The 24,528-nt window shown below is 36.3% G+C and overlaps 2 protein-coding genes and 1 long non-coding RNA gene across 4 annotated transcripts; 1 reads left to right on the forward strand and 2 right to left on the reverse strand.

Moving 5' to 3' along the window:
* Window positions 1–1,060: 1,060 nt before the first annotated feature.
* On the reverse strand, window positions 1,061–4,445 carry LOC138893493 (uncharacterized). Its single transcript, XR_011409016.1, has 3 exons — window positions 2,853–4,445; window positions 2,443–2,510; window positions 1,061–1,329 (listed from the first exon to the last, which is right to left on the reverse strand). It is a non-coding gene; the product is annotated as an uncharacterized lncRNA (long non-coding RNA).
* Window positions 4,446–6,222: 1,777 nt separating this feature from the next.
* On the reverse strand, window positions 6,223–13,704 carry LOC104109892 (uncharacterized). 2 transcript variants are annotated; one of them, XM_009619272.4, is made up of 6 exons: window positions 13,193–13,704; window positions 11,104–11,257; window positions 9,545–9,765; window positions 8,787–8,960; window positions 8,292–8,377; window positions 6,223–7,479 (listed from the first exon to the last, which is right to left on the reverse strand). In XM_009619272.4, coding segments are annotated over exons 1-6 (894 nt in total). In that variant the 5' UTR covers window positions 13,451–13,704; the 3' UTR covers window positions 6,223–7,478. The 2 variants fall into 2 exon arrangements, with proteins under 2 accessions (XP_009617567.1, XP_009617566.1); XM_009619271.4 differs by lacking the exon at window positions 6,223–7,479 and having other exon boundaries at window positions 8,065–8,377; window positions 13,193–13,701.
* Window positions 6,283–7,216, forward strand: LOC104109891 (calmodulin-like protein 3). The gene has a single exon (XM_009619270.4). It carries the CDS (start codon window positions 6,283–6,285, stop codon window positions 7,003–7,005), a length of 723 nt encoding a protein of 240 aa, XP_009617565.1. The 3' UTR covers window positions 7,006–7,216.
* Window positions 13,705–24,528: the final 10,824 nt, after the last annotated feature.

Consider the following 24,528-nt stretch of genomic DNA (forward strand, 5'->3'; position numbering starts at 1 on the left):
CCATACTTTATTACTGTCTTAATACCGCAGTCAGTTCAACGAAAATTCTTCTCAAGATCAAGACACACCAACCATAAAATACCTCAATCACCCGCTAATTTCGCATTCATTCTCTTAACACTCAAGTCAACTTTCTCAACCAGATTCAAATTCAAGACCCAACACATACACCTCGCTGGCAGAAAAGAAGCTCTCTATTCGCATCATAAGGAACACACTTACATAAATTACTGCGCAGGGGATTATCCACCTGCATAGTCTCAAATTGGAATATTGTTATACCCTTTCGCAGCCACAACTACTATGAAATCACTTAATCTTTCCGAGTCCAAACTCATTAATCACACACGAAAATTTAATTTGCCCCAAAATTTAACAACGTGAAAGATCTTTCAAAACATTCACACTCGAGATTATACGTCACATCAAAACGAAAATAAAGCACCCAATGGCCTTCCTTTACATTTCAAGGAAACACTTCTCGTCACATTCAAATCGTCTTAACACATCCCGTAGTTAAATCATTCTCAAAAAAAAGCCATTCCATCATTCATCGATCCACAAATTCCACTCGTAAGGACATTACCGAACATATGAGTCCAAATGTATAGATAACAACTGAAACTACCGAGCCTAAGCTGCGGTATAAACCTGGCCTCAAATCTTTCAGACTGGCCCATCACCAAAACACAGAATACACATCTTGAACCTCGTTCATAGAATCACAAGCCGGTGATGCACAGCTGATACCGAGCGCTCATGTACGCATAAAAATGCGTGGAAGGAATTCAAAGAGTTATGTTTCAAGCTGAATCAATTACGCACGATAGAATACAAAAAAGTGAAATTTTTCTAAGGGTTCGGCAGCCTCTCGAAGATAGGTACAGACGTCTCTGTACCGATCCGCAAGACTTTACTAAACCTGCTCATGACTCGTGAGACCTATGTCACCTAAAGCTCTGATACCAACTTGTCACGACCCAAAATCTCACCCGTCGTGATGGCGCCTATCTCAATACTAGAAAAGCTGAAAATCTCAATAAACCACAATTTCTCTCAAGTTTGAAAACAAAATAATTAAATTCAGCGGAAGAAATCTCAAAATTTCAAATATATCACTCCCAAAACCCGGTGTCACTTAGTACATGAGCATCTAATCTAAATACAAGTTTGGAAAATACGGTCTATAATAGTCTGAGACCAAATAAAATAAACAAAGAGATGGAGAAGGAGAGACAAGGTCTGCGGAACACAACAGCTACCTCAAAATCTCCTGAAAATCAATTGCGCGAACGGATCAACACCCGCTATGTCCGGGAACACCTAGATCTGCACACGAAGTGCAAGGTGTAGTGTGAGTACAACTAACTCAGCAAGTAACAATAATAAATAAGGAACTGGAGATAGTAACGAGCTACACAGTTATGGTTCATTTTCAGTAATTCCAGCAAAGAATAGACATGCTATCAAATCTGACAGTTTAATGTCAAATCAATTTTTATACAATTCCTATTCATGTAATCCGTATATAAAAATCTTTCAGAGATTTCACCACAATGACAGATAGCAATTAAGTGCAATAACAAAGGGAAATCAAGTACAACCTCTGAGGACAACAATCACTCACTGGACTCCCAGCCCTCATCACTCACTAGGTTCCCAGCCCTCATCACTCACTGGGTTCCCAGCCCTCATTACTCACTCTCCATGGGTACCCGCACTCACTGGGGGTGTACAGACTCCGGAGGGGCTCTTACAGCCCAAGCGCTATAATCTGCACGAACAACTCACGTGCCATAATATAAATATCTGGATCTGCATAACTCACGTGTTGCACGGCCAACTCACGTGCTATAGTATAATATAAGGATCCGCGCGGCCAACTCACGTGTTGCACGACCAACTCACGTGCTATAGTATAAAGGATCTGCACGGCCAACTAACGTGTTGCACGGACAACTCACATGCTATAGTATCAATATCTTACAATCAGGCCCTCGGCCTCACTCAGTCATAAATCTCTCCAGTCTCTCGGGCTCTTAATAATCATGAAATCAGCCCAAACAACAATGATATGATGTATCAATAATAATAACAGAGACTGAGATAAAATGTGCAAGTAAAAGCTGAGACTGAGTACATATAGCATTTAGCAGGCAATTCAACAAGTACGCGGCCTCTGTGGGTCCCAACAGTACTATCACATAGCCTAAGCATGATTTCTAACATGATTTACAGTCAAATTTTATCAACACATAGAGAGCATATAGCTAACAATAAATTATTTAACTTTACAGTTTCCCGGGACGGACCAAGTCACAATCCCTTCGGTGTACGCCCACACGCCCGTCACCTAGCATGTGCGTTACCTCCAAAATAATCACATGATACCAAAATTCAGGGTTTCATACCCTCATGACCAAATTTAAAACTGTTACTTACCTCAGTGTGTGAAATTCTTTACTCTGCTATGCCCTTGCCTCGCAAATCGGCCTCTGAATGTCTCGAATCTAGTCACAATTAATTCGTTTCGGTCAATAAAATTTAATGGAATTAATTCCTTAAGAAAATGCTAATTTTTCATAAAAATTTGAAATTTTAGCTCAAAAATCGCTCGTGGGGCTCACGCCTCGGAACCCGACAAAAGTTATAAAATCCGAACACCCATTCGATACGAGTTCAACCATACCAATTTTATCAATTTTCGATAACAACTCGACCTCCAAATCTTAAATTTTTGTTTTTGGAAGATTTTGCAAAAATCTTGATTTCTTCCATTTATATCCGAAATAAATGATGAATATAACCATAGAATCATGAAGTATAATCACTTTCGGATATAGAATACTTACCCCAATCCATATGGTGAAAATCGCTTCAATCCGAGCTTCATAGCTCCAAATATGTTAAAAATGGCTGAAATTTCGAAATATAGCTACTGCGCAGGTATTTACTCTTCGAGATCGCAAAGCACAAAAATTTTCAGTCCCAAAATTGCTCTTCGCGATCGCGAAGAACAAACTCCCCAATATCTTCCGGGCAGCCTCCAGTATAATGGTCATAACGTTTTGTACAAAACTCCAAATTGCAAATGGTTTAACTTTCTGAAAACTAGACACCAAGGGCTATAATTGCATTTGCTGCTCATCTCCTGATTCTTTATAGAGTTCGAGATATAAGCTTCCAAAATCAGCCCTATGCAACAGAAATTTTCAAAATCTTCCCGGACAGCTTGTAGTGTATCTACCATAATATTTTGTACACAACTCCAAATGACAATTAGTTTATATTTCTGAAAATTAGACATCAAGGGCTACAACTTTTATTTTTGGATCATCTCCAAATTCCTTATAGATTGCAGGATATAAGCTTCCAAAATCGGGTCAGTGCAACAGGATTTTTCTCTATGTGATCGCGATTCACAATGCCCAAACAGCAAAATTGCTCTTCGCGATAGTGACCATTTGTCCGTGATAGCGATGCATACCTTTGTGGCCAAAAATCAGCGACTAAGAATGGCCTAGAAATGGTCTGAAACCACCCTTAAACTCACCCGAGCTCCTCGGGACCTCAACCAATTATACCAACAAGTCCTAAAACATCATACGAACTTAGTCGAAGCCTCGAATCACATCAAACAACGCTAAAACCACGAATTATGCCCCAATTCAAGCCTAATGAACTTTAAACTTTTAAATTCTATATTTTGTGCAGAAATACATCAAATCAATCCGGAATGACTTCAAATTTTGCACACAAGTCATAAATGACATAACGAAGCTATTCAAATTTCCAGAATCGGATTCCGACCTCGATATCAAAAAGTCAACCCCCGGTCAAACTTTTCAAAATTCAACTTTCGGCATTTCAAGCTTAATTCCACTACGGACCTCCAAATAATTTTTCGGACACACTCCTAAGTCCAAAATCACCATACGGAGCTATTGGAATCATCAGAATTAAATTCTGAGGTCGTTTACACATAAGTCAATATCCGGTCAACTATTTCAACTTAAGCTTCCAAGCTAATTCCGAAATACCTTAAAACCAAAACCAACAATTCACACAAGTCATAATACCTCATAGGAAATTATTCAAGACTTCAAATAGTTAAAAGGAGCGTAAATGCTCAAAACGACCGGTCGGGTTGTTACAATAAGCTGGTAACAATTAAACAGTAATTGCGAATGATAATTAGACAAACTATAGTTACTAAGACTCTAAACTATAGTTTTTATGAAAATTCCTCAATAAGTTATGCCTGCCATCAGCATGTAGAAAAATTATGTATAACTAAAGATAAATCAACTATCAAAGCTTGTTGGGCCACCATTTAGAGAGATTGGGCTTTGTTGAACGGTGTTGTGAAGCAAAGAGATTTTAGGCCTCAGTTTTGTAGGGTGGAAAACAAATCCTTATTGTCCAAATTTATTAGAAGAATTAACCCAAACAGTCGCTCACATAATCTCTTAAACTATAAATAGCTGATGGATATATATATATATATATATAAAAAAAAAAAATTATGTATAATATATGCATAACTATGTATAATCAATGTATAATATATATATACCAGCTAGAAAAAGCAAATTTTAAATCCGACGGGCTATTTGTGTAACAATCCCAATTTATTATGGGCAAACGTGATCTAACAATGTGTCGGGTGAACTTTTATAAATATTATTATGGGGTTGGGGTGGGGGGCTTGGGGTTGTGGGAGGTTGAGTGAAGAATCCAACATTCCAAATCAAATCAATCTATGCATGATGGTTAAGCAAAGTATCGATGCTGTAATAGAGTTTTTTTCTTTTTTGGTTTCTCATTCGGGATCTGGTACCCGCTTTGGGACCCAACTAATTCAGATTTGTACCGAAAAGCCCGATTTTAGAGGTAAAATACTCTATACTAAAGGCGATTCTATAACCAATGCTCGAACTCAAAATATCTAATTAATAATAAATAAGTATTTATTACTCCACCACAATATTATAATAGAATCATTAGGGGAACACTTTATTGTCTGGTTAAAATCCACAGGAAAACTTTATTTGGTAAATGCCACTAAAAATTAAGTAGGGAGTATATACAACCCAAATGACTATTAAAATAAGTGAGATTCTATCATACAATTACAATGTATTCCAAGCATTACTTTTTATTATTCTGAGGATTGCTACGACTGATAAACTAACTTATTTATAAATGATCATATTCACTTAACTAGCTTGAAAGAGAATAAAAGAAGAAAATATGAAACTTTGCAGGTCATATGATGTTATTATAGTATATAATTTTATATATACCTGCCAGCTTCAATTTATAACTTATTTTAATTTTACAAATAATTGAACATGAAAATTAAGAAAAGATTCTTTGCCTAGGTAAAACGCATTCCAATTTGTATTTTACTCTCAAAGAGGTAACCTTTTCCAATCAAAAGGTTTATATATATATATATATATATATATTGATGATCTCCTCTTTATTGGTATTATACTAATATTTATTATAGGATAATTAATTGAAAGAATATTTATTATCGGTCCACCAAAAGTCATGGTTGGAATATAAATAGAAAAAAAAAGGCTGTTTAAAGGAAAAGGAAAGAAATCAATAATTATAGAAACAATGAAGTCAAGAAAATAGGAGACCAAAATGGGACTATAATATGCCTAATAATCATGCATGAGCAAAAGTTGCTTTACATTTTTTTTTTTCTTATAGCTTGAGATTTGTCCTTGTAATTAACTATATCAAAATTTACATATTTCATACTATTTTGATATAAAATTTCTATTCAATAACTTTTCGTTTATTCATCAGGTTCTAAGCTAGCACTAGGGAAGCTCAAGTTATCCCAAAAAGACTAAAAATTAAAAGAAAATCAATTAATTACAATGCAAGAACCCCACACGTTGCACAAAGTGCTTCCACCAAAAAGAAGTAATAAAAACTACTAAAGAAAATCAACAAATTAGTATGCAGGAACCCCACACGTTGTGCGAAATATAATACTTTCTGTACTTCTAATGTTTCTGTTAAAGATTTAATTTATATGACATCATAAAAAACAAATCATAAAATTTTGAATTGCCACGGTCAATAAATTAGTTGATTTTCTGTCTTACTAAATTAGGGTTACTATCAGTTAAGAATTTGCCCCTCTATCCTTTCTCCATTTAAGCGCAACTCTCCATCTCTATCACCTTAATATTCCTCTTCCATTTTCTTCTTCCTCTACCCCCATTGAACTTCAAGAACTCATAAAGCAAAATAAAGATGTCGACAGTACTAAGCATTCTTTTCTTAGCAATTCTCTTCATTATTGGACTTATCATAACTCTTTTAAATTTCCCAAAAGAAAAGTTCCAAACATGGATTCAATCAATCTCTCTAAAATCTCCACCTCTCCATGAGAAGAGCATAAGTACAACATGTTCAACCTCAAGAAGTATGGATGAAAAGAAGATGAAAAACAGCAGCATCAAAAGCACAAGCTCTAACAATTACAAGCTTGAATTGAGAAGTATTTTTGCAACTTTTGACAAGAATAATGATGGTTACATAACCAAGCAAGAATTGAAGTTATCTCTAAAGAATATTGGGATTTTCATTGAGGATAAAGATATTGTTGATATGGTTGAGAAAGTTGATTCCAACAATGATGGTTTAATTGATCTTGATGAGTTCTATCAACTTTGCCACACTTTCTTGGGAACAGAGACAGTGAATGAAGGAGAAATGAATGAAGAAGAAGAAGAAGCAAACAGAGAGAAAGATCTTAAGGATGCTTTTGATGTGTTTGATTATGATAAAGATGGATTAATATCAGAAGAAGAATTGAGTAAGATTCTTTCATCTTTAGGGTTGAGACAAGGGAAGAAGTTGGATTATTGTAAGGAGATGATAAGGAAAGTTGATGTGGATGGAGATGGAATGGTGAATTTTGATGAGTTCAAAAAGATGATCAAAGGTTGTGGAACTCTTGTTCCAATTTCTTGAGCAATCATGCAAAATTAACCCTCCTTTTCTATATCTTCTCAAGGCTTTTCAAGAAACCAATTATTGAAGAATGACCTTAGTTGCAAGCTATGCAAAACTCTAGTAGTCTCCATTATGGTTTGGTTAGAAAACCAAAGATATTTGTATGCATGATAGTATATTTAGTTTCTCTTAAAACTATTTCAAATTAAGTTGCTTCTGTTAGCAATTAGATATGACTCTTTCCTCTTTTTTATCGTCCGGCCAGCTTACCTGTATATTGGAAGCTTGCACCAACTTTATCGATCACTATGCCACACAGTATTTCTTTTGTTTTCATGATCTTCCTTTCTTTTTTGTCCTTTTTCAACCCCTGGAGTTGGGGGTACCCATGAATATGTAGGAGAAGGATCAGACATGACAACTGACCTGGGTCTCCATTCAAGTATTGATCAAATATGTACACTTGTTCAGCACTTGGTACTAAATATTTACCTACACAGAGCCACACGGCATTTATATCAAGCCAAACAATTAAGAGTTACAAAATTAAGTGAAAATACATGTCACTTAATTATCGTGTATGCAAGACAAATGTCTAGCATTTATTCGTTTAGTGTAAACATCGATTGTGTATAAGAGCAACTACAAAGGATTTCACTCCTGTATCTGCTTGTGATATGTCAAAAGTGTAGACATAAGAGAGCGTTTTAACCTATGCTAAGTTCAATTTTTTATAAACATCGCGCCCCCAACCCCTTTCCCCTTGTCCAAGAGAAATGGGTCCTTTCTCCTTTATAAATTAGGCAAAGTAAAAAGGTTTTATTAGAGAGCAATCTTTATTTATAGTTTAAAGTATTCATCAGAACACAACTCAGCGACAAGGACAAAACAAGAACTGGGACACTTCATATTACTTAACAATGAAGAATTTATTAAACGAAAAAGGTTAATTATTGGAGCAATGGAAGAGTACCCCGAATGTGACATATAAAATGGAAAAGAAATCAAACCGAACAAAAAATTAAAGCATAGAAACAGTGTTAAAATAGTTTCTTATCACTAGAAGAAGCTCGGAAATGTATGAACTTCGATTCTAATTGAAAGAATTGGAGAAAAGCCAATAAAAACTTGTCTATAAATGATACAAGTACCCTTCCGCTAATAACTTCAGCAGGGCACCTTAATCAAATAAACAGAAGTTCTAGCTTAATTTTATCGTTAGAGACACTTGTAACAACTGTGTCAATAGGAGATTACTGTTGCTATCCTATAGATTATACAGTCAATAAGGACATGATACATACTAAAAGATATCAGGGTTGAAACGCCCGGGAATAGAGTTGCTTTGTTGAGCTTGCTTGAGGTGCATCGAGAGAGCATAGTTATTAACCTGACGACATGGAAAGGTCAAACAATCACTACATTGTCATACGTGAGAAGTGGAATAGCAAGAAAACGATGCTAAATCAGAATCACAAATCCAGACAAGCAGTTAACTGTCATGGGTGCGTTAGTTCGCAATAGTGCAAACTAAAATTGGGTTTGACCTCTCAGATGAACGAAAAGGGCGAACCCTTTCCCTTCTTCCGACTATTTCAGCAGGGATTTGCATTCCCCAGCTTCATAGGAGAAAGCATGCTTTAAAGAATGAAAACCAGATTTTGATCCATTATTCTTTTCCTTTTCTTTAATATCTTTGATGTTTGGTCACAGTGAGGATGAGTGCAAAGCAAATGCAATAGATTTCCAGCCAATAAATAAACAACAAAAACATCATATCAGATTTAAGAGGATTTCACCTCAAGGGTTCTAAGCTGCTCCTGGTACTGAGCCACCGACTGCTTCAGCTGATTCAACTCGTGCCCTCTATCCTCGAACTCCTTCTGACGCTCATGCTGGATGGCAACTGCTCGCTTTAAAACAGCATTCTCTTGTATAAGAGCTTCAAACTGTTGCTTCAGCATTATGTTCTCCTGTTATCACTACCAAATTATAAGCATCTGATTTTTTATTTACAAAATATAGTAGAATAAAATAGAAGTAACAGACCAGAATAAACAAGATAATTAATCTGGGCTATGGAACTATGCCAGCACACACACTACCCTCACAAGCATTGATTTTTATAAGCAGCAGGGAGGTGAAGGGGGACATGAAATGACTAAAAAAAGACACACTACTAAATATGACAATCACCAGACCCAATCAAAAACAACTGCTCAAGATCTAAACATCTCTCCCTTTCACAAGAACTTTCTCCTTCATGTATATTTCATTCTTATTTTCTTCTTTCCTCTTATGTTCATGCAATTTGTTCTTCGCTACTTCCATTCATCCACCTGCTATTGAAGTATCCAAAAGCAACTTTGCACTTAATGCCCATAGCAAGTGTAGACAAGATAAAGAAAATAAAAAACGATAATATGAGCATTTAAGCACCTCGTGCATCCAACTACAGTAGTGTGAGCAAGTAAAATAGAAAAACAAAGATAAAAGAGATGTCAGGTGTTTATAATGCGGGAATATTAAAATTACTGAAAGAGCATTCGAGGACCACCTGCTGGAAACTGCAAGCTGTTGCCTCTGTTGCACGGGCACATATGGACTTCTCCAACACCTCAAGAGCTCGTGAGGCACGGGCTTTAGCATCATCTATATTTGACGCACTCATCATCTCTCTGACGAAGAGTTCCACCCATTCTGTACTGTCCATATGCACTACTTCTGCAGCAGATAAATCCTCTGCAGGTGTGGTGTCACCATTAGTTGTAGCTGTACCTGCAATAAAGTGAAGGAACTATGTCTATGTAAAGGGAAAAGTAGAATTATGCTAGAAAATCACCCAGTGAATGTACTGATACAGCTTGACATCATGGTGAATATCAATAACAGCAAGTGGATCAAGAAGGAGACATAAATTACACAATTTTCAGATGCATTCAGCAAAGCAAGGCAGGAAACAGTTTAACTTTATGATAAAAAAGCTACTTCTTTAAGTTTTGCCATCTTTTCATAACAAGGTCATTTCGGCGCATTTTTTTAGCAGTAACACGTCCATGGCCTAGAGTGACCCATTTTGCATGAGAAGAAGCACACGGATAATGCAGGAGTTGTATCAGTAATTTAACTCCCATTGACTGATGACAAGATCAAAAATTAAGGGGATTGGCAACTATGTCTTTCAGAAAACATGAAATTTATGTTACGGTAAACTAAACAGCTAGCCTTGACCAAATTTAACTGAATCATGAACAGAGAGCGTCAGTCTTGAACTAACACTTGATTCCCTTATTGACTTGTCAAACTTTTTAGTCGAATCACAAGCATAAATAACGTACTGTCATTGTTTAGCGTCCTATATAACTACCAATTGTTTTCTCATACTTCCACTCAATGACACAATATTACTAGGCCCTTCACCACGACCGAAATAAAAGTAACTGAGTAATGTCTGTATAAACTAATACAAGGAATATGCATCAAAGGAAAAAAAGTTGAGGAGGTGAAGTTATCACAAGAAGGACCATGTTATTAGACACTTCAATAGTTAGTTGGGTTAAGATTTATAAAGTGGAGGTTCGTTTGCACATAAATCAAGGAGCATGCAAACCTCTACCAACTATATCAAGCAATAGTACAAGTTTGAAATTCACGGAACAAAAGCAAGATAACGAGTCGATAATATGGACCAGAAGTGACCACATGCTCAGTTTAAAGAGCACCAAAAACCACCAATTGTGAAGCATTAAATGATAAGCAGTTACTTAGACATTTGTGATTGAAATATTTCCAAAATTGATAAAACGTTATAAAGCATAAGTAGGTGAGTTGACAGGACACTGACAAACATTTGGAAAATGGGAAAATCAATAACGATACATCAGGTGGGCATAAGCAGGAGCAGAGTTTTAGACAGATGAATGATGACATTACATGGATCTGCTGAGAATTACAAAGAGATCAACAATAAGGCGTAGTACAATGGGTAAGAAGTTGAAATTTTTTTACATGTAGGTTGGACAAAATGATCTCAGTCGAGGCAACTGCCTCAAAAAGGGGCAAGAACATATCATCAATAAGAAACAAAGAAACAAAGAAACAAAATTCAATGTGCACCTTGAGTAAAAAACTGGCTGCCGGACTCCTGGGTAGCACCAGAGCTTCCTGCCACAGACCTTGGATTCTCACCAGATCCCAAGCGAAGCTCATTTAGGCTTTTGATAGCAGAATCTAGATCATCACCGCATTCTTCAAGTGCTCTCTCAACCAACTGAAAAATCAAATCTCTAGGTTAAGTTTTCTCTTTTTAAGGTAAATCCAGAAAATTGTATCAAGAACTCAAGATATCTAAAGTGAATAAATGCATTGATGCCCAAAATCGACAACCCATGGAAATTCTTTTAAATGAAAAAACAAATGTTAGCTTCGTCCATGATATCACAAGATGACAGTAATCAGAGTGCGTACCATTTCTGAATCACATAATCAATAGGAATAGACCGCAAATTCTAAATCCTACACCCCATGTCAATAAAACAAATGAAGAGTGGAATTTTGAATCTGCATCTATGAGGGATCACTTAAGTAAAATTAACTCCACCAGTAGGAAACAAAAGAAACAACCTGTTTTTTCCTTTTTGGTTATTTTTCCTTCTTTTTTCGTAACGTAACAAGGCTTTAAATTAGCTAAAAAGTCATTAGGCACATTATATATGATATGCATCAACAGTAACTCTGAGAACGGTGCACTTTTTCAGTTCTTTTAAAGTAGAAAAGGAAATTTGGCATCTTTTATCCAGACCCCAATCGTGAGAAACTATGAGAAACTACTGGGTTGGTTGTTGTAATGTTGTCAGATGCTCCAAATTCTTGTTATGTTACAAGAGTAACACATGACGTTTGCTCTCAAAGAAGCACAATTATTTTTTTAACCTCATACTCTTCAATTGGTTTGATACCCTTATAAAATGTCCATCTCTCCTTCTAAGATAGTCCACACCTAAAATTGGTGGATTTCGGGAATTTTTTAATTCTAAAACATTTTAGAAGTTAAAAGAATCTGATCACACAAGTTGGGCCAAGATTCTTTTTACTCTAGACAGCAAGTTGTATGTCTTTGGGATAAGTGTGAAACTTTTCCAAAACCTTCTCTAAAATCCAACAACAACAACCCAGTATAATCCCACTAGTGGGGTCTGAGGAGGGTAGTTTGTATGCAGACCTTACCCCAACAACAACAACAACAACCCAGTATAATACTACTAGTGGGGTCTGAGGAGGATAGTTTGTATGCAGACCTTACCCCTACCCTGGGGTAGAGAGACTGTTTCTGATAGACCCTCGGCTCCCTCCCTCCAAGAACTCTCCACCTTACTCTTGGGGTGACTCGAACTCACAACCTCTTGGTTGGAAGTGGAGGGTGCTCATCACTAGAGCAACCCACTCTTGTCCTTCTCTAAAAACCAAGGATAACTAAAAGCTATCCAACTCTTGTGCTCTCTTTCCCTCCATTAAAGGAGACCAGTGGAGAAATAGCAGTTAACCAATCAACTTATCAGCCCTTTTTCAAACACTAGGAGAATATGCTAGCCTCACTGCAAATCAATTATGCTGGCACCAAGTTCCGACAGTGCAAAAAATTAGCAATATTGAGTGATACATCTCCAACTTAAAACTACAAACAGTCAAACAGCATATGAAAGACAATGTTTAAAACCATTTCACGGTTCAAATTTGTATGTTTAAATAGTTCTCCAAACCGATAATAGTAGGCAAATCTTCGTCCAGTAAAATCAGTATCCTCGGCACATTTCAATTTCCCACTCATATAAGTTACAAAATCATAAGAAATACATTACCTAAAAGTTCCTATCCCACTCAAAATATACTCTCTACATCCCAAAACAACTAAATTAAGGACGTAGAAAGCCTTTTTTTAGTCAACGGAGCTTGTCCAATACTTTCTTTTGTAAAGATAAGTCCAATACCTTTTTTGAAAACATTGCTTATCTAATAGCTAAATTAAAGATGATAAATCAAGCATATTTTTCTTCGTCATCAAGCTAGTCCAATAATTAAACAAAAAAAATGGATGATTTTTACAGCTAAAAATCCCGAAACAATATGAAACACCAAACAAATTACACCGAAATTGCAAAATACTAAGAAAATCGATTGAAACAGTTAAAAACAAAAGGAGCTAAACCTGTTTGTCCATATCAGGAAAGAGCGTGAGAAGATGATCGAGTGCCGACGACGATGAAACCGAAGAATCGGAGAAAATATTAACAGCAGAAAATGAATGATCGGAATCACAATTTGACCTCGCCGGAGAAAAAGACGAAGAAAAATAGCGAATTCTCTTCGGAATCGGCGGCGAAGACGACGACGACGGCGAAGACTGAAAATCCTCAAAAAAATAGTTCGATCTCTTCCCGCACAATATAGCAGCAGCAGCAGACATGTTTTTCCTTTTTCAGATTTCTACTCTGAGTCGGAACAACAATAATTCCTCTTTCACCGTTCCGATCATGCAGATTTATATATATTAAAAATTTGTGGGGAAAATTACAAAATTTAAATCAGAAAATCAAATTCGATTAATCCAAAGTCGTCTAAACAGAAAAAAATATGGTTGGATTTCCAAAAACTTTACGTCTTTGTCTATATACAAACAACCTCAGCTCACCTATCTGGACAAACGGAAAAAAGAGAAATAAAAAAAATTGTTTAACAGTAACTTTCCAATTTTTTACTTTACTGGTCTTACGGTACACTGTATATCAGAAAATATAATTTCTTAGAATTAAATAAATATTATTAAAATTGGATGAGTTATAGAATAAAAAATAAAAAAAATAAAAGTTTAAACTCCTAAAGATTATAAATTTCGATCATATTTAAGAAAGGAAGAAATTGTACACCAAAGAAATTCTCCAAATGACCAGCAAATCATATGATGTTAGAAAAAATAACAAGAACTACTGCACTACATAACCTGAAATCTAGAGATATTATTATCAGTATAAATTCTAAAGAGAAAGTAGCTTTGAAAAAATTGCCCAAGAGCGTATTTGTAATCTTCGTATTTGTGTAGTTGTGTGTGTTTGGAACATTGATAAAAAATTACTGCCAAACTTCATAGCAATTACATCTAACTTAAATAGAAAAATAACTTTTAACTATTCCCAACTAAAAAAAGTTTGACAAAATATTAATTACATCTTTACACCACTCCTAAGATACTTGGACACCTAATGTTTCAACTAAAATTTCAAATCACTTTTACTTTAGTACTTAAGTCTTATGCATATTAACTTGAACTTGGATTAACTTATTGAAAAACTAATTTGGATAAGAAAGTCGCGCCTAAGGTGCTTTTATAATAATTAGTTTGAAGCCATATAATTAACTAAAGAACTAAAGAAAATTTCAAGAGTAAATTCATATAAAAGCAAAAATAAAAACAATGATGTCAGAAATATAATTAGCTATATATGAATATACTTACATAAACAAACATGCAGAAAAGAACTCACATCGTTTGAAGGTGTTTAGGCAAACACGAGTGACAATATTTGTACTAAAAAATTGATTTATGAAGTGTAGATAAATTATAAGCATTGGAGACCCACATACGTCAACGCAAACTTCTATTTACAATTTATTTTTTTAAAATATAAAAAATCTTATAAATATAAGCACAGACAAGATAATAATCTCCAATAAATCAACCACAACGAAAGAATTACATAATATAAGAACTAATTGTACGAAAAATGAACATAGCAACAAAAAAAGGCTGAATTGCACAAGCTTTATTGATTTTTAGTCATACCATTTAAGAGACTTACTAACTCTATATGGATAGCAAGACATCACCCTAGTTGAATAGCAAGAAATACAAGCATAAGCTAACTTCCCTTCCAAAAGCGCTACTGGAACCGTAATCATTAACCTTTGAATTTGCAATTCTTAATCAAGCATGCATATACGAGACATACGTCCTATAAAATCCATAATTCAATTTGTAATTTTTTTTATCAATAATGCATGTTTATTATTACATAACTTCAAGAAGAGATTACTTGTAGAAAATTTTCCTCAAATCTCAAGTTAGTTCACCTCTGAATGTTGGCGCTATCAAGATATAGAAATAAAGTGAATGCTAAACCTAAACAAAGACAAGTAACATGAATTAATTGGTAATAAAGAACCAAACAAACAATAACGAATAATAAACAGAGAAGAACTTAAGAAATCCTAAACCTAGTAAAAAGCTACACCGCAATAAAAAATCCTAATTATACATAAACAAAGGAGAGCCTAAAGAATTATAAACCTAAATAAAGTAAAGTCCTAGCCAACAGAAAACACTAAACGGGAGTTTTTATTTTTTGAAAAATAAAATTTCTCATTACAATTACAATTATATCAATGTAGAATGCAGATAGGAAGGGTAAAAAGGACGAACAATATTTCGATAGGGGTTTCGTGCTTTTAATATAGTACTTGCTTCTATGTACGTGTGTTTCACGTATATCCATTGTCAACTAATTTAAATTTTCACTACTAAAAAATCTGATTTCAGCGACGGACAAATTCTGTAACTAAACAGAAAAATTCGTCGCTAATCTCATTTAGCGACGGATTGGCGATAGATTATCAAGAAATTCTGCTAGCTACGGGTGATTTAGCGACAGATTAGCGACGACGTTCGTAGCTAATGCCAGTTATTTTTTGTAGTGTTTGTATAAGAATGATAAATTTACTTGCATGTAGACCTGTTAAATTTAAAAGAATTGAATCTTGTTCAAACTTTAAAAAAGGAAAATCAAAGTAAATTAATTAGATATCTGTTGTTTTCACTCTATATTTCTAAATAATTTTGTAATTATGGAATGTCATGCTACAAAGTGTTTCTTTTCTTTTTCTCCACTAATAATTAAGTTCTGAAGTGATTTAGGAAAAAATAGAGGTCTTATGAATCAAGAAATAGTCATATATTGGTGGTGGTTAGTTGATCAAGTTTTGTTTGTTTGACTAATATTACCGAGATCCTGTTACCTTCTTTTGTAGTTCAACCTTTATGCATGATATAATTGAAAGTTAAAGAGTTTGGATGTGAAGTTGTCTTATAGTTATGAAGATCTGTAAATGCATGATCCTAGACGAAATTCGCAAATTTGGTTTACTTCGAAACACATACTCATCATGACCAAAAGCTCCCCTATAATCTCTCAGAGATATTTGGCATCCATGTATATTTCTCACGGTCAAGTTACCCATGATAGTCACCATATTAACCGTTAAATAAACTTGTATTTGGGGACTTTATATCTCTATGATTATTTGTAGCGACCCAACTTGTCATTTTGAGAATTAGCATTCCGTTCGGTAGCTTAAGGTCTCGAGCAGCTTTGAAATGTGTATTATAACTTACGAGGGTGGTCAAGTTTGATTTTCGGATGATTCGGGATTTAATTGAAAGAATAATTCTTGTTTTGGAAGCTTAAGTTGAAACAATGGACCGGATAGTGAATTATGTGTAAACGACCCCGGAATAAAATTCTGATAGTTCCAATAGCTCCGTATGATAATTTCGGACACAGTGTATCCGAATATTTATTTTGAGGTTCGTAGCTAAATTAAGCTTGAAATAGCAAAAATAGGAAATTTAAGTTTGGAAATTTGACCGGGGAGTTGACTTTTTGATATCGGGATCGAAATCCGATTCTGAAAATTGGAACAACTTCATTATGTTATTTATGACTTGTGTGCAAAATTGGAGGTCAATCGGAGTTGATTTGATAGGTTTCGGCATCAAATGTAGAAATTGGAATCTCTTAGTTTCATTAGGCTTGAATTGGGGTGTGATTCGTGATTTTAGTGTTGTTTGATGTGATTTGAGGCCCCGACTAAGTCCGTAATATATTTTGAGACTTGTTGATATGTTCGGACGGGGTCCCGAGGGGCTCGGGTGAGTTTCGGAGTGGTTTCGGACCATTTCTAGGCCATTTTTAAATGCTGGTTTTTTTGCTACATCAGTGTGCATCACAGAAATTTCTGTTGCACAAGACTGATTTTGGAAGCTTATATCTCGTAATCTATAAGGAATTTGGTGATGATCCAAAAAAAAAAATTGTAGCCCTTTGTATCTAGTTTTCAGAAATTTAAACCGTTTGGCAGTTGGAGTTGGGTACAAGATGTTATGGTTGATAAATTATAGGCTGTCGGGGAAGAGTTTTGGGAGAGTTTGGTGTTTTGAGCATAAGCATGTAATGATCCAAAGGTCCATTTTTAGTTCTAGAGATTGAAATTCGATTTCGAGACTTCCAAGATTTTGATAATGAATTATAGGAGTGATCTGAAAAGTTTGGTCTAATTTCATCAAGTCGCGATTGGGTTTTTAGCGCGAAACATGAGTTAATTGTTTAACGAGCGAAATTGGTATCGCATTGAGCAAATGAGCTCCGAATTGAGTTTTGATTGAACGACTAGTCTCGTATTATTATTTTTGACTCATAGGAACAAGAGTTGTCGAATTCCGAGTTCGTATGATAGTGTTAGAGCCTTTTTAGTGAAACAAATAACTGTTGGTGCAAGCAAGTTCTGGTGTGGACTTTTAGCGACGGAAAATGGACTTTTAGTGACGGATGAGCAGAAACTTAAGGACCAAAAAATGGTCATTTCCTTCATTTCGTTTTGGATTTTTAGAGCACGGTTCTTGGGCGATTTTGAGGATTTCTTCACGACTTCAACTTGGATAAGTGTTCTATATCCAAAAGTGATTATATTTCATAAATCAATGGTTATATTCATCATTTATTTCGGATTTAAATGGAAGAAATCAAGATTTTTGCAAAACTTTTCAAGAACGAAAATTTTAGATTTGGAGGTCAAGTTATTGTCAGAATTTGATAAAATTGGTATGGTTGAACTCGTGATTGAATGGGTTGTTGGATTTTGTGAGTTTTTTCAGATTTCGAGATGTGGGCCCCATGAGCAATTTTTGAGTTAAATTTCGGATTCTGTTGGAAAATTAGTATTTTCATATGGAATGAATTCCTAAAATTAATATTGACTAAATTGAATTAACTGCGGCTAGATTTGAGGCGTTCGGAGGCCGATTCGCGAGGTAAAGGCATAGCAGAATAAAGAAGTACACAGTTCGAGATAAGTAAAAATTCTAAATTTGGTCCAGAGGGTATGAAACCCCGGATTATGTGTTATGTGATCGGTTTTGAGGTGACGCACATGCTAGGTGACGGATGTGTGGGCGTGCACCGTAGAAATTATGACTTGGTCAAATTTTTTGGAACTGTGTAGTTGAATAATCTGTTGTTATCTGTACATTCTCCATGTAGTAGAGAAATTGAACCACAAATCATGTTTAGATTATGTGTTGGCACTGTAGGGACCCACAAAGGCCGTGCACATGTTGAATTATCTGCTAAATTATTATTTTGTACTCAGTCACAGTTTACTTGTTTATTTTATCTCAATCTCTATAGTTCATTATTGATGCATTATATTATTGTTGTTTGGGCTGATTTGCATGATCATTGAGAGCTCGAGAGACAGGAGAGATTAATGATTGAGTGAGGCCGAGGGCCTGATTGTGAGATATTATATTATAGCACGTGAGTTGTCCGTGCAACACGTGAGATTGTCTGTGCGAATTCATATATTATACTATAGCGCGTGAGTTGTGTCTGTACAGCACGTGAGTTATCCGTGCGGATCCATATATTATACTATAGCACATGAGTTGTCCGTGCAGCATGTGAGTTGTCCGTGCGGATTCAGATATTATACTATAGCACGTGAGTTGTCCGTATAATACGTGAGTTATCCGTGCGTATCCAGACATTGTACTATAGCACGCGAGTTGTCCGTGCAGCACGTGAGTTGTCCGTGCGGATCTAGATATTGATACTATAGCACGTGAGTTGTCCGTGCGGATTATAGTGCTTGGGCTGTAGGAGCCTCTCCGGAGTCTGTACACCCCCAGTGAGCGCAGGTACCTACTGAGTGCGAGTGCTGAGTGCTGAGTGCTGAGTGAATGAAATGGTTGAGTGACTGTGGTCCTGAGAAGATGCATATGAATTCATTCTTTTTCAGTCGAACTTGATATGAAATTATTGTTGAGTGTTAAATGTTGAACATGAAAGCATGCCCTAAATCTTATGTTGGCAATTACTGTAATTGGACTCAGCTGTGAAGCTCGTCACTATCTTCAGCTCTTTATTTAGTATTGTTACTTGCTGAGTTGGTTGTACTCATACTACACCCTGCACCTCGTGTGCAGATCCAGGTACCTCCGGACACGGCGGTTGCTAGTTTTTCGGAGCTTTATTTGTGGAGACTATCAAGGTAGTTGCTTGGTGTCTGCAGACCTTGACTCTCTTCTTTTCAGTTGTTGTATTGTTTTATATTTTTCAGACAGTGTTTTTATCAGACAGACTTTGTTATCATATAGATGCTCATGTATTCAGTGACACTGGGTTTTGGGAATATATTTTATGTCAATGATTTGTGTGGTTTTCTATTAAATTCAAATATTATGTTTTCAAACTTAAGAGAAGGTGTGGCTTATTGAGGTTGTGGGCTTGCCTAGTATTGAGATAGGCGCCATCACGACAGGTTAGAATTTTGGGTCGTGACAAGTTGGTATCAGAGTCTAGGTTACATAGGTCTCACGAGTCATGAGCAGGCTTAGTAGAGTCTTGCGGATCGGTATGAAGACGTCTGTACTTATCTTCAAGAGGCTGCCGAACCCTTAGAAAATTTTCACTTTCTTCTATTCTGTCGTGCGAATTTATTGGTTCCGAAAACTAAATTTTCTGCGATTCTATTCTCTCAAGATGGTGAGGACATACTACCGGATTGGATGATCAGCCACCCGTGCCACCAGTTAGGGCCGCGAGAGACCGGGGCTGTAGTAGAGGCCGGGGTCATGGTAGAGGTCGAGGTGTAGCTCGTACAACAGTTGGAGCAGCACTTGTAGTACCACCAATTGCTCCGGCTCAAGAGCAAATTCTAGATATAGTGAGCCGTCGGGGCCAGCTCAGGCACCCGATGTTCCCATTGTGATTCCATGAACGAGGTTTGAGACGAGTATTTTATGTTTTTGTGATGGGCCAGTCTGGAGGACTTGAGGTCAGGGTTAGACCGCAGCTTAAGCTCGATAGTTTCAGATGTGAGAACTTGTGCATTTGGACTTATGCCTCGGTAGTATCCCTAGGAGTGGAATTTGTGGCTCGATGGGCTATTGAATGAGTATATGATGAGTATGATATGAATGTGGGATGTGTTCAGGTGGGTTGAATGAGACGAATAAATTTTACTTGTGACTCAAGAGTCATCTATTGGGTACTTGATTCATGTTTTGATGTGACGTACAATCTTAAGTTGTGAGTGCGTTGAGGGATCTGTCATATTGTTTAATTGTGGAGTGAAGTAGATTTTCATGTCGTGTTGATGAGTTCAAACGTAGAAATATTAAGTGATTCTGTGGTAATTGTGGATGCGAAAGGGTATAGCAAGATGCTAATTTGAGGCTAACCAGGTGGGTTATCTCCTGCGGAGTAATCTACGTAGGTGTGTTCCTTATATTGTTGAGTGGAGAGTTTCTTCTCTACAAGCGGGGCGTATGTGTTGGGATTTGAATTTGAATTTGGTTGAGAAAGATGACTTGACTGTCACGAGAATAAATGCGAACTTAGCAGATGATTGAGGTATTTTATTGTAGATGTTGCATAAGCTTGAGAGAAATTTTCATTGAACTGACTATAGTATTATGGCAGTAATAAAGTATGGGTATTGTGAGTTATCGAGTGTTTTGTTCTATAGCTTTGATCCAAGTGGGGGAGCCTGCTATTGACAATTTAATTTCATGGATATATGTTAAATTTTAGTTTTGGTCTGAGGCATACTTGTGGGTTAGTTATGACTTGTAGAGGTGGAGATCGAGGATGACTCGGGTAAGGAAGTTCCTGGATACGGGTTACATTACACTTTATGAAAATATGAAAAATTATGGAATGATTAAGTTGTTATTTTGAAGGATGTAGTGCGCACAAAGTATAAATTTGATTGGCCATGTTAAGGTAGAGTTACTTCTTTGAGTGTTGATTGTGCTAAAGGAGCACGTGTCTTTCGGCCCGTTTGGGCGGAGCAAATTAGATTTGAGCAGAGTGGATGACTCTCGAGAGGGTTCTAATGGATTCAAAATGTATATGTGGCAATTCAAATTTTTTCGAATTTGTATATCACTAGAATCAGTTACTTACATTGGATGGTATCGGGACGTGCGGTAATTCTGTTTGGCTATGGATTCTACATTTCAGTATAAGAAAGGAAAGAGGAACAATTTTAAATTCACATAAGGTCCTTAAGAGTGGGTGTCTCGGTTGTGGTATTTATGGAGGTGTTTAAGAAGAATACAATGGCTTATGAACCTTAGGGCAGTGTGGTTTTATGTTAGGATGTCTTATAGTGAGCTTTGGGTAAGTATCGTAGTATTCTGACAAGGAGAAGTGTCAACTTGAGGGTAATTCAGAAGAAACTCGAAAAAAATAGGACAAATGGGTAGTAGGCTAGACTAGTATGGTAATGGTATGTTCGGTTCTTTTGGGGTAATTATGATATGGTGAGGCTCTACAGATGTTTTGGTGGCAATATTCTTGGGTTTGGTAACCTACGTGGCTTGGTCGAGTTAAAGGAATTCAGTTTTGATAGATTAGATATGTGCAAACAGATTTCAAATTGTTCTTGGTAGTTTCTACCATGGTTTGATCCGGATATATTCTACCGGTGTGATGAACATGTTGTGTATTGTGATTTCCTCCTAGAAGGGAGCAGATGGAAGATTTCTAACTAATCGGGTATGTATTCTATCGGTGACTCAGAGTTGATATGAAATTCTCGTACTTTTTGTATGATGGTCTAATAGAGGCGGTGTATCCTGTGGGATTGAGAATTGCATGTACAAGGTGGCAGTTCAGTTTTGAAGGGAAGGTCATGAATTATGGACAACATGGTCAGTTTCAGACATTTAGATGAATGTTATAACTGCTCGGTAATTCCTGAGAATGGTGTGCATTTCAGAAGGCGCATTGTGTTTTGACTTATAGATGTTCATTGGTATTGCGGTACTCACCTGGTTGATAGGGTGCTAATATTCAAATTATTATTATGTGACATGGAAGAATTATGGAAGTATTCCTAGTGGGATGATCGCGCATGAAAGATGTTTTAGTCATTCGAGTGCTGGAGTTGTGATCAGTTACGGTGGTTCATGTGTTCTACGAATTTAGGGACTGAGAGTTCTCAGAAGAAAATTATTTCGGGGCCGCGGATTGTGAAGGTGTGGCCAAGTTAACTAGATAATAGTATGTGTTATGGTTAAGTCATTGAGGACTTTTTAGAGGGCTATTTATCCATGCTCAGATTGCGTTTGGGCTATAATAAGCCTGGAATCGACTGTTGAGCTTTAAGCTATGATGTTTCTCATATCTGTAATATTGCGTGGGCTATTTGAGTTGTGATTGAGGCTACATAGGATTTAAAATCCCTGAATGAACTTGATAAATGCTTCAGTGATGAAAGATTTTCGATTTGAGCTACGATAGCACACTTTGTACATGCCTACACTTTAGCATGTCATTTATACCAGTCCAGGAACATGAGAATCTTATCCTACTCATCATATACTTGTATACCTATTTAAATTCTCCTATATGATATATTTGGACTGGAGGCCTGGGACTATACCGGACGGATTATATTATTAGCATGTGAGTTGTCCGTGCGGGTTCTATTGTTAGCACGTGAGTTGTCCGTGCAGTGTGTGGAATTTCCGTTTCCTTGATAGTTTATCTGATTAAGTGTTTCATTCCTCTACATGCTATGCTATCGCCTAATCAGGGCAATTTGGGGGGGGGGGGGGGGGGAATGTGCACATGCACACACATATGTTCTTCTCATAGAATTTGATGAGTTGGTTTTAAATAATGTTCTGTGCCGGAAAGGCAGGATTACACCGGAATAACAAGAATAGTTGTGTTTGGTGATATTAGGTCATTGGACCTAAAATGGATACTATCAGATTTGATTACAACGTGTTGGAAGAATAATTAGAATTCGGCTTAAATAATTAGATATGGTACTTGTTGAATGAGGGAAAGCTCCGTGACTTGTTGATCTGGTAAGTGGCCATGAAATTTTGCGTGTTTCTTTCATTATCGGCAGTGTACGAAGGTTTTGGAATGAGGCATTGTTTGATATGGGTTTAATACCGGTATCAGGTTTTTTTTAGCAGCTATAGTGATTAGAAACTATTGTGAGTATGCGAGTAGTGTGATATATCATGTGACTACATCTGGAGTTATGGCTAAGGCTTAATACAGCTTGTTAAGACTCATACAGAATGTAGATGTGAGATTCGGGTCTTGAAAAGGAATTTTTGGATGTTGAAAATTGGATTCCAAGGTTTATGGGCTAATAATAAATTAGTAATTTTTAGTTATGTGGTGTCGTCAGGCGTATATGGAATAGGGTGGCGTGGGATCACCCCCGGGTATGTGCGTGATAAGGTGAAATAGTGATTTGAAGGTTTAGGAACAACTCTTGGCACGTTTGAGGACGAACGTATATTTAAATGGGGGAAGATGTAATGACCCGACGTGTTATTTTGAGAATTAACGTTCCGTTCGGTGGTTTAAGGTCTCGAACAGCTTTGAAATGTGTATTATGACTTGCGAGGGTGGTCAAGTTTGGTTTTCGAATGATTCGGAATTTAATTGAACGAACAATTCTTGTTTTGGAAGCTTAAGTTGAAATAATGGATCGGATAGTGAATTATGTGTAAACGACCCCGGAATGGAATTCTAATGGTTCCAATAGCTCCGTATGGTAATTTCGGACTTAGGAGTATATCCGAATATTTATTTTGAGGTCTGTAGCTAAATTAGGCTTGAAATGGCAAAAATAGGAAATTTAAGTTTGGAAGTTTGACCCGGGAATTGACTTTTTGATATCGAGATCGAAATCCGATTCTGGAAATTGGAACAACTTCGTTATGTCATTTATGACTTGTGTGCAAAATTTAAGGTCAATCAGAGTTGATTGATAGGTTTCGGCATCAAATATAGAAATTGAAATTTCTTAGTTTCATTAGGCTTGAATTAGGGTGCGATTTGTGATTTTAGTGTTGTTTGATGTGATTTGAGGCCTCGACTAAGTCCGTAATATATTTTAAGACTTGTTGGTATGTTCGAACGGAGTCCTTAGGGGCTCAGGTGAGTTTCGGAGTGGTTTCGGACCATTTCTAGGCCATTTTTAAATGCTGGTTTTTTTGCTACAGCAGTGTGCATCGCAGAAATTTCTGCTGCACAAGACTAATTGTGGAAGCTTATATCTCGTAATCTATAAGTAATTTGACAATGAACAAAAAATAAAAGTTGTATCCCTTTGTATCTAGTTTTCAGAAATTTAAACCGTTTGGTAGTTAGAGTTGGGTACAAGAAGTTATGGTTG

The sequence above is a fragment of the Nicotiana tomentosiformis genome, chromosome 6, assembly GCF_000390325.3.
Source record: "Nicotiana tomentosiformis chromosome 6, ASM39032v3, whole genome shotgun sequence".
In the NCBI taxonomy this organism is placed as follows: Eukaryota; Viridiplantae; Streptophyta; class Magnoliopsida; order Solanales; family Solanaceae; genus Nicotiana; species Nicotiana tomentosiformis.

Excerpts from the sequence above, each read along its gene's own strand:
- LOC104109892 (XM_009619272.4), bottom strand. The coding sequence starts at position 13,450 with ATGTCTGCTGCTGCTGCTATATTGTGCGGGAAGAGATCGAACTATTTT. Across the intron at positions 9,766-11,103 it reads CAGCCAGTTTTTTACTCAAG|GTACAGCTACAACTAATGGT; the intron begins GTGCACATTGAA and ends ACTTTATTGCAG. Across the intron at positions 8,378-8,786 it reads AGCAGCTTAGAACCCTTGAG|GTTAATAACTATGCTCTCTC; the intron begins GTGAAATCCTCT and ends CCATGTCGTCAG.
- LOC104109891 (XM_009619270.4), top strand. The coding sequence starts at position 6,283 with ATGTCGACAGTACTAAGCATTCTTTTCTTAGCAATTCTCTTCATTATT.